Source organism: Hydra vulgaris, chromosome 01 (genome assembly GCF_038396675.1).
Source record: "Hydra vulgaris chromosome 01, alternate assembly HydraT2T_AEP".
Taxonomy (NCBI): Eukaryota; Metazoa; Cnidaria; class Hydrozoa; order Anthoathecata; family Hydridae; genus Hydra; species Hydra vulgaris.
Window position 1 is genome coordinate 3,165,421 of NC_088920.1, and position 21,528 is coordinate 3,186,948.

At 27.0% G+C, this 21,528-nt stretch overlaps 3 protein-coding genes across 3 annotated transcripts; 1 reads left to right on the forward strand and 2 right to left on the reverse strand.

The window, feature by feature from the left end:
• Positions 1-354: 354 nt before the first annotated feature.
• On the reverse strand, positions 355-1,203 carry LOC136073973 (ATP-dependent DNA helicase PIF1-like). Its single transcript, XM_065786270.1, has one exon. It carries the CDS (start codon positions 1,201-1,203, stop codon positions 355-357), a length of 849 nt encoding a protein of 282 aa, XP_065642342.1.
• A 5,744-nt stretch (positions 1,204-6,947) lies between these two features.
• Positions 6,948-7,259, reverse strand: LOC136073974 (deoxyuridine 5'-triphosphate nucleotidohydrolase-like). Its single transcript, XM_065786271.1, has one exon. The coding sequence runs from the start codon at positions 7,257-7,259 to the stop codon at positions 6,948-6,950; it is 312 nt and encodes a 103-aa protein (XP_065642343.1).
• A 12,674-nt stretch (positions 7,260-19,933) lies between these two features.
• Positions 19,934-21,296, forward strand: LOC136073975 (TNF receptor-associated factor 5-like). Its single transcript, XM_065786272.1, has 2 exons — positions 19,934-20,108; positions 20,203-21,296. Exons 1-2 carry the CDS (start codon positions 19,934-19,936, stop codon positions 21,294-21,296), a joined length of 1,269 nt encoding a protein of 422 aa, XP_065642344.1.
• Positions 21,297-21,528: the final 232 nt, after the last annotated feature.

A 21,528-nucleotide genomic window follows, 5' to 3' on the forward strand; every position in this document is an offset into this window, starting at 1 on the left:
ACAGGTGAATTGTAACAACGTTTCATTATTTTACAATAACCATTTTCAATAGACTTGCAATACAAAGTAACAATATTATAACCCAATAAGAAATTTTGAAACAAGTCACCAAAAAGAATACTGTTTTTCATTTGTGTTTCAAATCCTTCCATTGTTTTTTGCTCAACATGATGAACAATTTCATCAGGACTTTGAGTTTCAGAATAAAGTTGTGATTCTTCTACAATATCTTCATCTTTATAATCATCTTTAATGTAAAAAAAATGTTCAGTGTATATACTGTTATTACTAAAACGAGTTTCCTCAGTTTGATATTCAAATTTCATTTTTGAGGAATCTAAAAAAAAAACATTACTATTTACATTCCACATTAATATTTCTTACAAGCATAACAATAGCACCTATTTTAAGATAAACAGCCGCTGGAATTTGAAACGTGCATGGAATATTTCGATTTTTAATAACATCTTTAGCATAAAACCAATACCCTTCTTGTTTGATAGTCTCCATTTTTTGATTGTTATAAACATCCACTTCGATGTTTCTAAAAAATAATCTTGTATATTTAGAGTTTAAATTTTCATCTTTTTCAAAACAACGTGTCATAAAATAATCAATAGTTTTGTCTGAAACTTGACCAAAACGTATTTCATTTAAAGCTCCAAAAAATTGTTCATCGTCTTTTTGTCTAAAGCATTGAGTTAAAACCAACACTTCTGTCATGTAGTGTTGCCATATTTGTGATTTAAAAACAAATTGCCCTGTAACAGGTGGCAACTGAAAAAAATCACCACAAGCAATCACTTGTACACCACCAAATAATTCATCGTAACATTGTCTAATTTCACAAGCTATTGAATGTAATAAATCAAATGTTGAAGCGTTAATCATTGAAATTTCATCAATAATTAAAACATCAGTTTCCAACCACGTTTTTTTAATGTCTGGATGCATATGACGTTTATAATAATCAACACTTTTAACACCGGTTTCTATACCAGCAAAAGCAAGTTGTGTGACACCATTGATTAAATAAGCTGCTTTTCCTGTACTCGCAGTAATATGTATTGTTTTATAAATTTGTTCACTTTGAGCAATTTGGTTGACAATATAACTTTTTCCACATCCAGCGCCACCAGTAATAAAAAAATTCTTTCCTTCATCAAGCCATTGAAGTGCTTTTTGTTGTTGTAAAGATAACATTTTTTTATTATTTGCTGAAAAAAAAATATTTTTTTTTTATTTACTGAAAAAAATACATATAAGTATATTTGATAAAAAAGAATAACAAAATCAGTTTAACATTTAAATTTGTTCGTATTTTTATTAATATTATTCATCTAAAAAAAAAAAAAATTTTTTATGTTGAATATAAATATATAACAGCATATTTTATAAAAGACATCATATATATAATGTTCTGATCGACAAGTCTTTCCACTTTACAATATAAATCATTTGGTTCATCTATCAAAATATTCGCAAGTATCATTTCGTTTGCAGGCAATAGGTTTTGTTTAATTAACAACTCCAACATTTTTTTATTATGTTTTTCTCTTAATTTATTCATCTAAAAAAAAAAAAAATCAATATACAGAATCAAAACATTTTTCACAATATATAAATGAACAACTTTCCCCATCAGAATATCTATAATCATCACACTCTTCACAATCATTTAAATAATGTTTACAATTTTCAATTTCTACACATTTTTCTTTTACATGATTTAATACATCTTCTTTACATTTTAATTTAAAAAAATTATAAAAATATTCAAAATTTAAATTCGAATAAACATGATACTGTATTTTAATATATTGAAAGACCATCAAAATCAATATATGAGGTATTCTTTTCATTTCTTCATTGAAAAATTCATTCCACTTGTAATTCAAATCATGCCATTTACAATGATTACATAAAATTTGTTTTGAAGTAATCGCATGCATTCGAATATCTTCCAAAGTAGCTGGGTAAGCTTGATTAAATTGGTATATTTTTTCCATCAAAAAATCCAATTCATTTTCTGTTAGTTCCATTTTTTATTATGTAATCTAAAAGAAATAAAGTAAAAAATAAAGAATTTATAAAAATAGTTAATTTAACAAATCCATCGATAAACCAAAAATTTTTTATAATCACAATCATGACACATTTGTTCAAAATCACAATTACATTTAGCTACATCACGTATTTCGTATCTATGAATATAAAAAGTTTTGTTTAATAAATCCGTCGATAAACCAAGTTTATTAGAAGCTTTTACTATCATAGTGTAAAATTCTTTTACTGTATCCTCACAATAAGTACAACACAAACAAAGAAAACGATAATCGTACACAGGATCGTATTCTCCACATTGACATTCGGCCAAAAATTTAATCCTTTTTTTTTTGATTTCTATAAACTTCCAAGAGTTGTTCTTTAGATAAATTGATTTTTTTTGAAACTGTATCCACACAAGAACTACAACACAAACAAAGAAATGATTTGTTGTATTCATCACATTGACATTCAGCCAAAAATTTAATGCTTTTTTTTTGTTTTTCATAAATTTCCAAGCGTTGTTCTTTAGTTAAATCCATTTTTTTTGAAGCTTTCAATATAATATCATCTCGTTCCATTTTTTTTTATTATGTAATCTAAAAAAAAATATAAAAAATTACAATACATTTTTTTCAAAATTTTGGCCATTTATTATTATTTGAAAAAAAATGCCTTAGAAAAATACAATAAATACAATATAAAAAATTTAAAAAAAATTCAATATAAAAAATAAAATTATTCAATCATATATAAAAAATGTTTATATATTCTTTGGTAGTCAATCTTTTCTGTACATAAAATTTCCATTCTCAATTTTTTACATTTTACACACAAATCGTTCGTATCGCAAGGACAGAAAGCTAAATAATTTATTCTTTTCTTCAATACTTCTGTTAATTCCAATTTTTTCGAAGAGTTTATAATAATTTCCATTTTTTTTATTATGTAATCTAAAAAAAAATACAAAAAAATGTATACAAAGTTTAAAAAAAACAATATAAAGAATCTTTATATTTTGTTTCTGAACATAAAATTTCCGATCTGATCTCTCGACATTTTGTACACATATCATTCGGTTCGCAAGGACACGAAGCCAAATAGTTAATTCCATCTTCGTAATATGAAAAATTCTTTTTCAAGTCTTCATAATATGAAAATCTCTTTTTCAAGAATACTTCAGCCAAACCTAATTTTTTCGAAGCCAACATTATATTATTTTCCATTTTTTTAAATTAGGTAATCTAAAAAAAAATACAAAAAAATGTATACAAAATTTAAACAAAATACAAAAAATGTAAAGTTTAAACAAAATTCAATACAAAAAAAATGTATACGAAATTTTAATAAAACTCAATATAAAGCAAAAATTTTTCTTATTTCAGCATAAATGTAACAAGCATTTAAATTACAAAATACACAATTAGATATACATTCATATTAAGCTATTTTACATAGAGCTTCATAAACATAATCAGGTTTTTTACAAACAAATAAGAGTATTGTTTTGGTAACCCCTATTTTTTTAGCTACTTTTTCACACATTTCAGAAGCTTCTTCACTCATGCGCCAATCTAAAAATAAAAATGCTTCAAAAACTTCTTTTACTCTTTTAAAAGTTTCTTTTTCTGAATATTTATCAACTCGTAGTTTTTCAGGTTTGATTTGTTGCACTTGTTTTACAAATTTGTCAAATTCTTCTTGAGTCATTTCTTCTTGAAACAATTCTTTAAGATGATAATCTTCCAAACAATCTTCCAAACAACCACTTTCATTCTTAAAAAAATCTTTAGCATTCAAATAAGTGACTCTTGTAAAATCGGGAAGAACATGGCTGTAACGAAAAACGTTGTTGTCAGGATCAATATCTTCAATAAGATCAAAGCTTCCATCTTTATTTTTAACAATTTCAAATTCACAAACCACAACCATTTTTTTATTATGTAACCTAAAAATTACAAAAAATATTATTACAAAAAATAAATACAAAAGATTTATAATAAAGTATAATTTTTAAACATTTCAAGCACAGTTTTTTTAATATTTTCTTCACGAATATAATGTTTCACAAAATCATATATTGTTTTGCAAGAATCACAAGGACTAAAGCCAGTACAAGTTTCTTTTGAACAAGATTCTGTTTGATCCAATAACCTCCTTATCGTTTGAGTTTGATCATGAATAACAGCTGTTGATAATAAAAGTTGAGTGATGAGATGTTCAACATGAAATTTAAAATTTGACATTTTTTATTATGTAACCTAAAAAACTACAAAAAAATAATTACAAAAAATAATTAATCTAAAAAAATACAATAAAAAATAATTGAATACCATTATGTCTTTGCGAAATTCGGGGACATTTTTTTCAATATACTCAAACATAGCCACATCTCTTTCTTTTTGTTTTTCTTTATCTTCTTGTACTTCTGTTTTAAGCCATTCAATATTTTTTTGATTTGTCGTAAATAATTTGTACATGGCTTGCATATACAGTTGCAAAGTTCTTAATCTGTTTATAAAACCATCTTTTTCAGCATCTTTTCGTATTAATTTGTTCAATTCATCTACTGCTTCATTTAAAATGTTGTCGTGAAAATTTTTAACAACATCTTTAAAGTTTTCACCATATTTAACAAAACATTTTACTATTTTATATTCAACAGCAATATCTGCATTAAGTTTATCCAACTTTCTGTATTTATGAGAGATATATTTTCCACATTTATAATCTCGAAAGAAATCCATACTTTTTATTAGTTTCCTTAAAAAAATACAAAGTTTTTAAAGTACAAAAAAAATTTAAAAAAAAATAGATTACTCGATAAAAATATTTACAAGAGTAATCATAAAATAATTTCTAATTGATTTTTTTAACATTAATCTTTCTTTATGCTTTGAAATATAATGAAAATTTTTCATGTCCACGTTTAATTTCATATAAGAAAACATGGCTTCATCTCTTCTTGCAAATTCTTCCTTTTCTTTTGTTACAATAAATTGCAATTCTTCAATTGCAGCATTGCAAATGACAATCATGAAATTGACCAACTCTATTAAAAAATGACGTATATTGAGATATTTTTTGATTTGCTCGTTATTTTTATTTATAATTTCTGTTATTTTTTCAAGTTCCCCCACTATTCCATTTTGATGATCATCATTGGTTAAAAATTCTTTAACGATAACAAAATGAAAGTAAAAAACAGGTGATAATTCTTCCAAAAACTTCCACAATTTATGTTCAGAATGATGTAGTTTGTAATATTTGGTAATCCATTCGATGCGATCATCAGACCATTTTTCATTATCCATGTTTTTCTTATTAGTTAATCTAAAAAAAATTATACAGTTAAATGATTAAATTGATATACCAAATTTTGATTACATTCAATATGATTATTAATAAAAGTTATTAATTCTGAAAAAGTGTTTTCAATAAATTTTACATTTGTTAAATAACTTTCTACACTATAATCCTCATCTATTATAACAATTGATGATAACATGTTTTTTACAAATTGACATTGTTGATAAATACTTTCAAAAACAATCAAATATAAATTTGATGAAATAGTTTGGTGATTAATTCCAAATGTTCGATAAAATTTCATTTTCATTCCAATCATATTATCAAGTGCATCACTAAATAAAATAGCTTGACAGTTTCCTACAAACGCTGATATGATTTCTAAACGAGTATGTTGTTCAGAATCTAATTTTTCAATGTCATACCCAGCGCTCCAAAGAACGTATTCTTTATCTTCTCTCATTTTTTAATTAGTTATCTAAAAATATAAAAAAATTATACAGATAAATGTTTAAAATGATATTGTAAATCGTGATTACATTCAATATATTTATAACTAAAAGTTAACAATTCTGAAAAAATTCCTGCAATAGTTTTTAAACTCGATATATAATTATAAATACAACTATTCTTTTCCATTTCGTTCATACCCTCAATCACAATATCTTCTATATTTTCCATAAGTAATTTTTCTCCATCACCACAATCAAGTTTAGTTTCAGAAAAAATATCCAAATAGCAATCTAGTTTATTTAAAGACATGACTTGAATTGATTGCATGAAAGAACTTTTCATATCATTAATATCTTTCATTACATGAGTAAATGAATCCATATGACGGTTGCCAACAAAACCCATTATGTTTGATAAACGTCCATATTGTTCTTCATCATGTTGTAAAATAGTATCCCAAGCAAAGATTGTAGGCCAATCCATTTTTTTCTTAGTTTTTCTAAAAATAATTTACAAAAAACATTTAAAAAATTACTTAATTTACATTTGATATACAAATTATTTTCAATTAAATAATCGTTAATGTCTGCTGTTTTTATAAAATTACAATATCCATATCCAACATTTTCTTGATCTTTAACTGGACGTTGAAAAGACACATTATTTTCAGTAGAAAAACTTTTTTTTTATTTGTTTACCATGTGGACCACATATTTTAAAAGTAATAATACGATTGATAAAAGGCCATTTTAATACTACATCATAAGGTGTAGATCGCATCATTATATATAAACCAATTTCTTCTTCTTCATGTTTATCGCATTTCGTATGGGTAGTCAATTTCATTAAAAATTGATAATTTTTATAATAAAAAGGAACACTATATTAAGCCTTGCTTTCATCTTTTAACTGCTCTTTAAAATTTTCAAAAATCCATATTTTGCTGCCATGACCATTATTATGATGCATCTCTTCCAACATGGATAGTCGAAAATCTAAATTTTTTATTTTGTCAACACATAATCCATTGAATAAAAAATTCGGATTGTCGGTAAAAATAAATGAAGCCATAATTTTTACTAATCTTAAAAAAATAAAAAAAATTTACAAAATATAACAAAAAATATTTTACAAAAAAATTATTTTCCAGTGGAACCAAAACCACCCTTTCGTTCTAATGCTTTAATCATTGTCATTTTTACTCCACGACAACAACAACCATCAAATTCTATTACATTTTTGTCAGCTTTAAACGTTTTTACAAATCCTATTTGAGCAATAGCATCTCCACGTTTAATCACATAATTTTCTTCAGAATGATTCATCAATAAGACTTTAATTTCCTCTTTATAAACGGCGTCTATTATTCCTGGAGCATTCAACACTACCACACCATATTTGTAAGCTATACCTGATTTTGAATATACCTGTCCTGCTAAATTTGAATCCATTTTATTGATATACACTCCAGTACTTACTAAAATACGCTGATGTGCTTGAAGTATAACATCCTTTAAGCTTCTCAGATCAAAACAAGCGCTCTTTTATTTCATAAAAAGACCATTCATGAATATCTGTAATTTCGAGTGATTTTAACTCTTTATTTTCTTCCTTTTCCATTTTATCTATCTCGCTGTCTTGTCAAGAAGATGATTTGAACAAGTTTTTTTTCACTCTTTTTATATAAAATAGTAGTCATAACAACATTATCTCTATCATTAAAACAGAATTAAAAGTATATAGTACAAAGTTTAAAGTACATCACACCACATTGAACTTTAGACTCTTGATTAAGAATTAACATTTTTTTTAAAAACTTGTTTAGTACTTGTTTTTTTTTAATCTCTCTTTTCAACTCAAACAGTATAAAAAGAGTTCATTTTCATTTAAAAGTTCATTCACAACACAACGAACAACAAAAAAATGGCAGAGTTTGAAATTGTTTACTGCAACGATAACACCTATGTTAAATTTGCAGATTTAGCAGCTGCTACTTTGTGGTTAATTGAATTTAAAGAAGAAAAAAATGTGAAAGATAAACAATATTCTACTGTCCCTCTCAAATCGTTGGCACAATTTAATTATTACAAAAAAGAATTGATTTACAAACCAAAAAATGAGGGCTGTGAAATCTTATTACCATGGAGATATAGAGAAATGTGTGATATCAACAAAACAAATTATTTGTTTAGATCAGAGCTAAAATTAACAAAAGACGACAACACATTTAAATTGCCCAAAGGCGAAGTAACTAATAATGTGGTTTTTATATTTAATCATAACAAAATGACCAAAAAAGTATTGCAAACTTTAATGGTGAGTATGCAAGAAGCTCAAAACAAAGCCTATATGACAGTGGCTTACCCTAAAACTCGCATAATAAAAACCATTGAGTTTAACAATTTTGATATACGATTAGCAAAAGAAGAAGACGAAATTCATGCTACAGAATACGCAAGACTGATGGCTATAGAACCGTCTTTTCACAATTCGTTAATTAAAAATGGTGTTTCTCGAAATTTGAATCAAAATTTGAAGAGAGCTTGTGTCGAGCTTGCTGAAATCGAAACAAAAAAAACTAAAGTCGAACCAGAAGTACCAGAAGTACCAGAAGAAGACGAAGAATAATTTTTTTTTTGTAAATTTTAAGAAAATTTTTGTAATTTTTGAATTAAAAAACCTGTTTTAATATTAAAAAAACTTGTTTTTTTCTGATCTCTATTTCCTATATAAAGGGTGAAAAAAATAAATGCTAGTTCATTTTTGAAAGAGAAAATGACTAGCAAACAACTCGACGAAAGTCTCATCAAAGCTGTTCAACTTTTTTTTCCAGATAATGAATTACATCCTATGTTGTTTGAATTTCACCATTTAAATAACACGTATGAAGAATGGCAAGACATTATCTTTACGTATTTAAAAAATTTTAACTTGGAATTGAACTTGGAAGAAAAAAAAATACATGGATTTGTATTATATCTTTATAGCTAAAGACTATGAAAATAAGCTTCATTTATTTGAAAAACCTTCACGTCGTTATATGAATTTTGCAGAACAATCACCATCGTGGAGAACGAGCATGCTAGAAGTATGTCGCATGATAAACGATGATTTTTTAAATGTAACCAAAACAACAGTAGAAAAACAACACGAAGAATTAAAAAAACAACTAGAAGACTTTGTTAAAGTATATAAACTTTACTTCAAATCAAAAAACATGGAAAAAAAATGCACTTCATGGAAAAGCAAACTTAAACTGACTTTAAAGTATTATTTTTTGTTTCCTTATCTATCTAACAAATGGGAGTATGATAACTTGAAGAAAAATTGTAAACTATTAAATTACGTTTATCCAGCTTGCATGGACCAACCGCCTTGCTTTTCGTTTGACGAAAAAGTTTTTCATAATGGCTATTACACCCTATACACACCAGTTCCTATTTATGAATATTTTATACAAAAAAAAGTACATCAAGAAGGAGATAAAGTGTACATTTACAAAGCCTTTGAACGTTGCAATTTTCACGAAAAAAGTTTAATAGAAATGTTTCCCACAGCTCAATGGTTTTTTTTCTTTAAAAGAAATTTTAACATTTCAAAGATTTTATACAGAAAAGAGGACGATGTTTATAATTATGAAAACGACAAAATAGTATTGTTAAAAAGTATTGTTAAAAAAGATCATTACACCAAATATTATGTGACTGCGGAAGATGGATTATAAACAAGACAATTTTTTTATTTTTTTTTTTCCATATCAAAAAGTTGATATACAAGTTTATTAATACGAAATATATTGTCAAAGCATTCACAAGTCTCTTTTTTTAATATATAAACACATTTGATATTGTCTTTTATAAATTTAATAAAACTCGAGTATTCTTCAACATTTAATACTGTATAATCTTGCACGTCGGTATTTTCTATAAATCCGTTTGCAAAATCTTCTAAATAGTGCGCAAACATAAATGTTTCAGATTTAGGACAATGTTCGTGGGTATGTTTTTTCGTATAGTTATGTTGATAATGTTCTAAACACAAACTTTCAAAGTTAAAATAGCAAGGCAATTTACACAATTTGGGAAACAATAATTTGTTTAAATCAAATGTAGCTATTTTTTGATCATTTATTGTAGACAACACATCTTTTTCCATGTTTCCACCTTTATAAAATACGACATTATATTCGAATTTTGAAAATATAGTCTTTAAGTAATCCACTACGGAGCAGCAAAATATAATTTCACCAGTATACTTGAAAGACGGATAATACTCTAGTCCATGAATATTTTTTAAGCAGTATGAAAATACTTTTTTATCCTTTTCATCCAAATTTTCAAACTTTTCACATGGTATAACTTGCGAGTGAAAAAACTTTTTATCGACAAGTGATCTCAAACATAACTCTCTAATGCAGTTTCTGCCCCACTTGTGAATCTCTTTATTGGTAATAAATTCAAAATCTAACAACCACAACTAGAAAAAAAATGCTTTTTTATTAAAAAAAGAAGCGTATTCTTTTAATAAAATGAATAAAAAAGTATAAGAAATCAAATTTTAAAATATTTTTTTTACATTTTTTTAATTAAAAAATGATTCGCGTTGATAGCATCATTAAAAAAATTCACAACAATTGAGCGGTGTGCGCGCTCGATGAAGTATCTAAAAGATATAAACACTATGAACACAAGTCTGGAAATTCTTCACCTTCATCTGATCACGTAGAAGAAGAACATTTTACAGATAAAAGTTCATTTGAATTTTTACAAAATGTACTCAAATCTAAAAGGATAACATTAAATTCTTACAGTATTGAAAAATGTTTTAAAAACAGTGAATTTAATAATTTACTCGAAAATCCTCAACTTTGTTCTATTCATCTCAACTACTTTGATGATTTGAAAGAAACATAGGGTGAACATTATGTAATAGAACTCTATAAAACCAAACTCACTCTTTTGCTGCTAGAAAGAAAAATCAAACCACCTATGGTTCTAACAGAAGGCGATCAAACTGACGGTTTTGTGGATACGTTTACTTCAAAAGTAATACCTACCGTCTCTTCTTTGATAGAAAAACTAGATGGTGCTTTAAAAAAGAAATCAGTTAAAAGAAACATTGAAGGAATTATAAAGGAAGGAACCGGCGATAAAAAAAATTTATTTGTTAATATATTACACGCTGTTGTAACACTATTTATTGCGAGTTTTTTTAATTTAGAAAAAGAAGAATAAAAAAAAATGGCTACTGATGATTCTTTGTCTCGTTTTTTTAAAAATTCAGAATTTAAAAATTATTTTATAGGAATATATGCTTTTGACGAACTAAGTCAAACAAAAACTCATATTCATATTATTCAACAAATGAAAAAAAATGGCTCCTTTATCATTTACAACAATGAAACTACAAAAGAAGCCGGTCAACATTGGAGAGTGTTGATGAAAATAGACAAGGGTCATTTTTTTTGTTTTGATAGTTTAGGTGAAGAAAGTGTATTGCAACAAATTCCAAAACATTTAAGATTTAATAAATATTTGTTTGAAGCAGTAGAAGAAGTCAATAGCAATATACAAATCAACACGATTAACATTAACTACAATGAAATTGAAATTAATTCTTATATACGACAATCCAATCATTTTCCTACAGAATGGACAGCAGAAAATCGTGAATTTTATTGGTTTACCAAATTTATTTTAAAATATAGCGAAATCACTGGCAATCAAAATGTATTTTTTTCATACAATAAATTTCCTTTTCAATGGAATGATAGTAGTTTATGTGGTGCATTTGCCGCTTATTTTGTAGCTCTAGTCTTTCGCAGCGAAAATGTATTATATACAGATCAAATATATTTACCTTCGTTGTGCAGACTGTTAAACCATTATTTTTATGAAGTAACAACGCTTCATGCCTCTTCACTAGTTCAGATAAATCTTTATTCATTTTTTCAATTTATTAAACACGAATTCTTTCCACACCTTGATAACACTGCTAAACAACTGTTTGAAAAAGACATGCAGTTGCATTTTTATATGAAAAAACAGGAAATTCTGGAACGTGATCTATTGTCTATGAAAACAAAACAAATTCCTTTGGATTATGATATTTATGAAAAACAAATATTGGCTCAAAATGCTCTTAAAGGATTTTTAAAAGATGCAGGATTCTTAAGAACAAATTATGAAGCTACGTGGGATAAGTTATCCCTATTGGATATTCAAGCCATTCCATCTGTGATGAACGAGGAAAATATTTATTACATGATTCAAAATGAAATGGATAGAATTTATGCAAACAATTATACACGATTAAAGACTGCCAATCAATTTTTAGATGTACCTATTGATGATGTCATGACTAAAAAAGAAATAAAAAGGCAGATTGCTCTGAATTTAATATAAACAGAATCATGAAGAGAACAGCACACACATTACTAGAAAAAATTGTCGAAGAAAAATGCGCTACGTGTAATGGTTATGGTGAACTCTATTTTACTTTATTAAAAAATTGCACGATTCACTTATTAAATAAAGAAGTATGGATATTTAACACCATTACTAAAAGAGCGGGCAAAATACATCTTCACAAGACGTGTTGCTTGTCTTGTAAGAGGGTCGTCCATAAAGTACGTACGCTCATAGGGGGAGGGGGGGTCTTCAAAAAGCGTACGAAAGCGTATGGGAGGGGGGGGGGGAGGGTTCAATTCAAAAGTACGTACTTCGATTTTCTAATTTATCACAATTAACCAGCTAATCAAAAGAAAAGTTACATTCTGACTAAAGATTCTAGTTTGCCAACATAAAAAGATGTATGGTATATGAAGTAGAGGGTATAGTTTTCCTCTATGCACACACATGTATGGGCGCCCTCAGAATTTTTTGATGTTCCAGATAGGACACTTTCACACATCGTGCAAACTCATAGCTTAAGTTTGTTTATACCTATGCCAAATGAGGAGGCCTTGCAAAATATCGGGATGGCGGAGGCCTGTGAACAAAAAGCCTTAAAACGCTTACCATCCCGACCCCCAAAATGAGAGGGGTGTAAATTTTGCATGGTTATAACTTTTAGATTTGGAAAAAAATTTGGATGGCCTCCGCCAACCAAATTTTTTGCAAGGCCACCTCATTTGGCATATTAACAAACTTAAGTTTGCACGTTGTGTGAAAGTGTTCTACCATCAAAAATCAAAACATCAAAAAATCCTGAGGGGGCCCATGCACACATGCCCGCCCTTATATACTGGCCCTGAGTAAGACCTGAGGGCAGTGGTTGATGGGACGGAGTCACCCAAAAAAAAATGTGTAAATGGCGTCTCAAAGACCGCTAGGTTTTGCTAAAATAAAAACCTTCTTAAAATAGCAAAAGGGCACAAAATTTGCTGTTGCTCCCTCCCACTGGGTTTTACCCTTTGTTTTCAATATTACTGATCTCACCTTAGACTCGTTTTTTACTTACTAAAGAGGGGTGCCTGAAAAAACGTCCACCTTAAGTATAGTTTATTTACATTTGATTCGTTAAAAAAACAAAAAATGTTTTCCTAGATTTCACCGAGAATCGAACCTGGAACTCCGTCGACTATTGCCGCCGCATAAACCTTTCGCCCAAATACACACTTACATTCGTAAATTTTAAATTTATTTAAATTACTATTTGCATTTATACTTAAAGACGTTTTTAAAATGCGTAAGCAAAAAGCTTTGGGGTAGTATAAAGTATCTAAGGTACCCTCCGTTTTTGTTTTTTTTAATTAAACTTTTTAATTAAGAAAAAAAAAAAAGGAGGGATGGGGGGGATATTTGAGGGGGGGGGGAGGTATTTTAGAAACGTACGTACTTTTAAGGGGGAGTGGGGACATAAAAATACGCATGGCAACAGGGGGGAGGGGGGTCAGATTTCAAAATTTTTGGCGTACGTACTTTATGGACGACCCCTAAAGGAAAAAAAACATTGACTATCAACGATACAAAAAGAAAAAAGAAGAAGAAAAACAAAACAATTTTTTATTTGTACATATATATTCATTAAATGAATTAATATAATATTTTTTTACAACTGTTTTTTCAATATACTTCAAACACTTTATCCGGAGGCATATAAGGGTTGGCAGGTTTTGTAACAACAGGAACAGGAGCCGTTTTTGTTTTTTTGCCTTTCCACGCTTTTTTTATACCGTATAACAGCGAACCCACTTGCAATGCGTTGGTTACATTTTTAGGAGTTATAAAATCAGCCAATACTCTTCCTCTTCTACGTATCCTTTTTCTATTACTTTTACGTGTCTTTGATCAAAAATTTCGTCTTTTTCGCTTAAAAGCCATTTTTGTTGACAACGGCAAACATACGATAAAAAATGTTTCAAAGGAATTTCAAAAGTATGTTCGTGTCTTTCTTCATATATAAACACAATAATGAGTTCATCATTGGAACGTGTTATTTTAATAATTGTTCCCCATTTTAAACGATGTATCAATGAAAAATCACCCTTTGCTTTACTATTTGTTTTAAATAGTGAAATATAAAAATCTTGTAATTTCGGAAACGGATAACACAACTCTAGATAATCTTTAAAGTGCTTCATTTTTTATGTCTACTTCTTCGAGTAGCCAAACGTTAAATGACTCTTTAATAACATCAACAAAGTCTTCATAACCCATTTCAAATTCGTGTTTGTTTTCACAATAAATAAAAACAATATGGGCTTTATTATTAACACGAGTTACTTTGATTTGTTTACTTCCATCCAAACAAAAAAATAATTTAAAATTACCCTGGACTTGTTTTAAACTATCATCCGTTGTAAAGGAAGAAGTTTCTAAATTATTATTCGTTTTATAAAATTCGTTTAAACAAGTTTTAAACTCCACTTTTTTTGTTTATTTCAAATGAATTTTTTTTCTTCAAATGAAATTTTTTATTTCAAAAAAAAACAAACAAATTTATAGTACTTTTTTAAAAAAAAAACAGAAAAAACACTATTAAATATTTTTTTTATCAATATATTTTTGGTATTTTATTACCTACAAAAAAAACACCATCATTTATATGCGATAAACAATATAATTTATTAACAATATCTAAATCTAGTATAAAACCCCCCCAAAAAGTAGATATTTTTAAGTGTCCATTTTCTTTATCGCCACTGATAATTTCCACAACACCGTTTTCGTATTCATAAGTAAGGATATAATCGCCAAACGCGCTCGTATCCGTTCTTAAATTTTTGAGCTTTTGATTTTGCTTTTCCATGTCTTTTATTAACCATAGATATTCTTTTAAATTTTCTTCAACATAACGACGAATTTTTTGTACAAAACATTTGTTGCAATACTTTTTTATATGAGTTTTTCTTCTCGCATGTTTGCATACTTTTGAATTCATTTTTGTAAGTAAACGTTTTACAGAGTTGAGCTTTTTTATACATGTTTTTTTAATCCGATTAAAATATAGTTTTAAATACACCACCAAGTACGGGTATATTTCCTAATAGGTTACCAAGGATATCTTTACCGCGTTTTCTAAGTATACGTTTTCGTCCTTTACCTATTAAAGAATGATAAGGTCTAGGATGAGCTCTCGATTTTTTATGAACAAAAATATATCTTTTAGCATTTTTATGACCTCTATGTCTTCTATGTCTCATTTTTTAATAAATATTTCTGTGTTTATCGCGATCCACTTTTGTTAAAACAAAACGATATATCGGTTTTCCTACTCGATTCATTTCGCGATTTTGTTTATTATTTATATACTTGCTTTTCGTTTATCGATAACACATCAGTGCTTTTCTACAATATTGACGCTTTATTTTTTTTTAAATTTTCTTAACTCTTCTTCGTCTTAGAGCTCTTAGTTCTGTATTATTGGGATCGGTTAACTCGTTTTCATCAAAGGAGGTCCTATCAAAAAATTCAAAAAAAGCATCCCTATGAAAAGGCCATTTTCCATCTACTGTATATTTGGGTAATTTAGATGTATATTTGAGTCTTAAATTGCTTTGATTTTGAAGGTGTTGAAAATAAATTCCGTCTTACAATGATACGGGAAAAATCAATATTATCTGCAGCCATTTTTGACTCTTTTTTGACTTTAACTTTTTTTTTGACTTGTATTTTTTTTTTGACTTGTATTTTTTTATATCTTTTTTTTTACAAGAGAAAAAACATAGTGTCACCCTGACACAACCTTACTTATTCTGTCTTATTCTACTTATTATTATGTTTTTTCTTACTGTCTTTATTTTTTATACGGCCGTATTTTATTCTTACTTACTTACTTACTTAGTCCTTACTTAACTTACTTAATCCTGCCTTAGTCCTTAGCCTGCTTACTCACACACTCGTGCGCTCACTCGTTCTCACACGCTCAGACATCACTCATCAGGTATTTCTACCCAACGCTTTAACATATAACTTCCTAGACATCACTCATCAGGTATTTCTACCCAACGCTTTAACATATAACTTTCTAGACATCACTCATCAGGTATTTCTACCCAACGCTTTAACATATAACTTCCTAGACATCACTCATCAGGTATTTCTACCCAACGCTTTAACATATAACTTCCTAGACATCACTCATCAGGTATTTCTACCCAACGCTTTAACATTTAACTTTCTAGACATCACTCATCAGGTATTTCTACCCAACGCTTTTACATATACCCAACGCTTTTACATATAACTTTCTAAACTTTCTAAACTTTCTAAACTTTCTACTACCTTCACCTAGAGTCGAACCCACAACGGTCTAATGACATGGCGATTGAAACATAGTGCGGAGAGCGAATGCACTATGCTACGTCGACGTGATGGTTCATGGAGTTTTGAATTCATTTAAAATGTTATTTTAACACTTAATTTAAAACTACGCAGAGTTTTTTTCTTTGCAGTGTTTTTAAAAAGTTGTCTACTCCGTATTTTAATCTCTTTAACCTTGTTCATAAAAGCGGTATTAAAAGTTTCTAAATTTAACCAACTTGACACAGCATTTTCTTTTCATTACATAAAGTTGCATCACTTTAGATATTTAGTATTTTATTCTCTTTAATCTTGTTCATAAAAGCGGTATTAAAAGTTTCTAAATTTAACCAACATGACACAGCATTTTCTTTTCATTGCATAAAGTTGCATCTCTTTAGCTTTTTATTTCACGTTAATCTGTAGAGATTAAATTTTATACATAAAAAGAGTGTTTTTTGTTAACAAAATCAAAAATGACAAAAACATTTAGTAAACGCTCTGTGAAAAAAACACAGTATTTTATGGATGAAGAACTTGTGGGGAAAGAAATAGATTTTTCTGAGGACGAAGTTGTAATAAGTGACGACGAACAACCTGAAGTTATAGTAATAGAAGATGATCCCGATTTAAGTTTTCCTGATTTGAATATTTTTAATGGCGATGGAATTGATTTTGCGATTATAAATAATAATATTATAAAAGAAACAAATACAGAAAACGAACCAAACAAAAACGAGTCAAACGAACCGTCGTTAGAATTTGCGGAAGAAACTCAAGAAACTTATATCAAGTTATTTTTTTAAATTATGATTTATAAATAAAAAATTACATTTTTTAAGAATTTTTATTTTTTTTATTTTAGAAAAAAAAAAACGAATACAAATACAGAAGGCAACAAATGCGAAAATTAAAATATGATATAAAGAGAGTTTTTTATTTAAATTTATAAATTTTTTTATATATAAAATACATTTCTATTTATTTCTGTTTTTTTCGTCGTATGTTTGCTTCTTTTAATTGATGTTTAATATCGACATAGGATTCGGCAGTATGAACCCAGCGTTTTATTCTTTTACCAACTCTTCCAAGTTTACGATTTGTTTTATTATCTTTATAACGATTATTTGTTCTTCGTAAACACGATAATATTCTTTTACAATTGCTCGGTAAATACTGATTTTCAGTCTGTGTCGATGTTGAACTTTGTTTTGTACTTGTTTGTGTTTAAACTGCTTTTTTTGTTCTAGGAACTGTAGTTTTTGTACGAGTCATATTGACAGTGTTTAATGATCTAGGACTATATCTTATTTTAGGCATTTATTAAAAAATTTTATTTTTTTATTAAAAACTTTATATAATATTTTTTATTACAAAAATAACACGGTGTTTATATAAAAATGAACCAACTTTAAATTCATTTTTTTAGTCTAAAAAAAATGGAATATATTTCAATAAATAATATAAAACACGAATTCGTTGAAGAAAACGAAAGTTTATTAAAAAAAACTTTTATCTTAAGAAACGGCAAAAAAATTCCACTAGCGACAGTAAGACCTTACAACGCTGCATTAGGTATTTTTTTATTTTTTAAAAAATTTAATATTATTGTTGACTATTATAACCATGCAATTTTTTTTCTTTTAGATAAACGGTTGGCAGTTGTCAACGAATTAATGAGTAGTCTTAGGAAAAGACAAAGACTCGAGGAGTCTACTCGTAAGTTTAATTTTTTTTTACAGCTGTTATTAATAAAAAAATAAAATTTCTTTTTTTTAAAATTTTTTTCTCTCACTTTTTTTTAGAAAATCGTTATCGTGAAAGCGAAATTTTATAATATTTTTTTTGTATATTTTTTTATAGAAAATAAATTTTTTTTTGTAGTCATTTTTTATATTTTTTATATACATTACTATTTTTCTATGTCATTACATTACTATTTTATATATACTAGAATAAAAAAATGATAAAAGAAATAATAAATTATACTTCAAAACAACTCCATCACGAATGGAAACATTTGGCGTTTTTATTAAAGTTTAGAAGAAATGCAATAAAAAAAATTGATAAAAATTACATAAAAACATTTGATAAAATAAAAAACGTTTTAACCCAATATATACTAACACAACCAAACAAAAAGTTGGCAATCAAACATTTGTGTTTTGTATTATCCTTATGGGAAGATGAAAAACTTTTATATAATATACAACAATGTAAATTATTTTTATTGAATTATTTATATTAATTTTTATATTTTTTAGCAAAAAAATAATGAATTATATGCAATTAAAACTAAAAATAGCAGCACATTTGCAAACACAATGGCAAACTTTAGCAGGTTATCTTGGTTATGAAAAACGAGAAATTGAATGCATACAATATGATTACCCTAACATTAACGAAAGAATGATGAGACTTTTAAACTTAATTTATCAAAGAAAAAGTAGCGAACTCGAAGCAGCTCGTGTTTTATATCAAGCTTTATGGGATTGGTCTATTGATGTTATAACATATGAAATTAATAATGCACTTTTAGGTCATATAAGAGCGACTATGGAAATTGTAAAAAATTTTATAATGCAATAATTTTTTGTAATTTTTTTATTTTTTAGTAATTAATAATACACTTTTAGGTTATTTAAGAGTGACTATTGAAATTGTAAAAAATTTTATAATGCAATAATTTTTTGTAATTTTTTTATTTTTTAGCAACCTAATATATTAAAATAATGAAACAATTTATCAAAAATCAATATATCAAAAATTGTGGATGGTAAGCCTAATCACTTTTTTTTCTTTTTTATACATTTTTATATTTTCATACATTTTTTATTTTTTTCTTTTAGTTATGGAGAAAATATTAATGAGGGCACTATATGCTACCACGAGTTGTTATTGTCAAAAGAAGAAGAACAAGATTTGGAAAAACTAATGGAAATGGAAGAGTTAACAGAGGAAGGTTATGAAAAATATTTAGAACAATTAGTACAAGAAATGGAAGAAGAAGAAACAGATTATATTGAAGAACTAAAATTACAAATGTTAGAAGAAGAAATGGAAAAAGAAGTGCAAGAAATAGAAAAAGAAATTCATGAGATCTTTAATGAAATGGATTGGGAACAATATATTTTGGAAGTTATTAATAAAATAGACAATTTACCCGAACTTTTATAATTTTTCACCTTCGTGATCATATCACACCATAAGACGAACAGTTGCGATAAAATAAATATGTTATAAATTTGGAAAAATACGCCGAATATAGTCACTTTCATCGTAATCAAACCTTTTTTCACAAAAAACTTATTTTGTAATTTTTTTTATTTGTAAATATATCTTTTTTTTTTTTTTTTTTTTTTAGACAACTAATTAAAAAAATGAATAATAATGATGATTTTGAAGATATGTTTCCTGGATTTGGAGACGTTTTTGAAGAAACAGAAAACATGCCAATAGAAAATATAACATTCAATGATATATTCAAAGAACCAGATATTGAAGATATTGAAACAAACCTCATTTATATTTTTATTCTTTTATATGTTTTATTGAGTCATTTTATTTATTTATTAATTCTTTTATGTTAAAAAAGACATGTATATTTTTTTTTATATTTTTTATATAAATAAATGTTTGTTTTTTTCAGCAACTAATAAAAAAATGGCAGACAACATATATCCTTGCTGTTTTTGTGACAAAGAATTTAGTGCAGAAGAACTTTTACATCATCAAACAGATTGTTCTACAGAACAATACTCCTACGAATGTTTTACATGTAAAAAAAAGGTACAAGATTTGTTAAACCATGAATGCGATTTTGAATTTCTAGATATACAAAAAATATGTTTTTTTTGTAATACCAAAATCGATGATCAAGATTATTATGAACACTCTGTCATCTGCTTTCAATATTATAAAGAACAACAAAATCGTTATTTAAACCAAATCATTCAAGAAGAAAAGAAAAATTTAAATTATTTGAATCTTTCTATTAATCAAATCATGAATAGAATGAAGAGTCTTCAAGAAATTTCAACTAAACAAATAGTTGACTCTAAAGAAAAAGACCAAGAAATTAAAAATCTAAAAGAAGAAAATGACAAACTTCATCAAACCCTAGCAGAAATAAACAAAGAAATGGCAGAATTAAAAAGTCTCTTTTATGACAACATGTTGGTTTTAGCAAATCAACAAGATACAGAACAACTCAAACAAGAAATAACAAAACTTTATCAAATCCTAGAAGAAAATAGCACAGAATTCTTAGCTTTAAAAAAATCCATTCAACAACCTAAAGAAGTAAAGGTAACACAACACATCTTTAACGACACGCAAATCATCAAACTTGATCAAATGAATCTCAGGCTATTATCAGATGAACCATTTTATACAGAACCAGTTTACACATCAGAAGGTTACCGTTATCGTATAAAAGTTTATACTAGAAGTACCGACATAAACAAACTAGCCATTTACTTTCAATTATTACGAGGTGACCTGGACAATGCTTTAAAATGGCCTTTTACCAAAAATGTCAATATAACCTTGAGAGATAAAGATCAATTTTTTACTCGTACTACTACCAACAATAATTATCTTCAACTTTTAGACGATAGTTCTTTTGATAAACCTTCCACTGAATATAATGTAGCTGTTGGTTATAAGAATTTTATTTCATACGAAGAACTAAAACAATTTATTATTAACAATAATTTATTTATCACGATTACTATTCAATAATATACTTTATGTAAAAAAATGTATTTGTACTTTTGTTCTATCATTGTTATTTTTTATATATTTTTATGTACTTTATCTAACATTATTAACCATTATTTTTTTTAGACTAACTAATTAAAATATGAACACAATTGAAATATTCAGAGAAATCAGTCTGGAACTAACCATTGCCAACGTGAAATCGATTAAATTTATGCTTAAAATACCTTTTGGAATCAAAGAAACTTTAAAA

Bases quoted from the DNA above. Each gene is read 5' to 3' on its own strand.
- LOC136073974 (XM_065786271.1), bottom strand. From the start codon at position 7,259: ATGGATTCAAATTTAGCAGGACAGGTATATTCAAAATCAGGTATAGCT.
- LOC136073975 (XM_065786272.1), top strand. From the start codon at position 19,934: ATGAATAATAATGATGATTTTGAAGATATGTTTCCTGGATTTGGAGAC. The intron at 20,109-20,202 runs GTCATTTTATTT...TGTTTTTTTCAG, and splicing joins TCTTTTATATGTTTTATTGA to CAACTAATAAAAAAATGGCA.
- LOC136073973 (XM_065786270.1), bottom strand. From the start codon at position 1,203: ATGTTATCTTTACAACAACAAAAAGCACTTCAATGGCTTGATGAAGGA.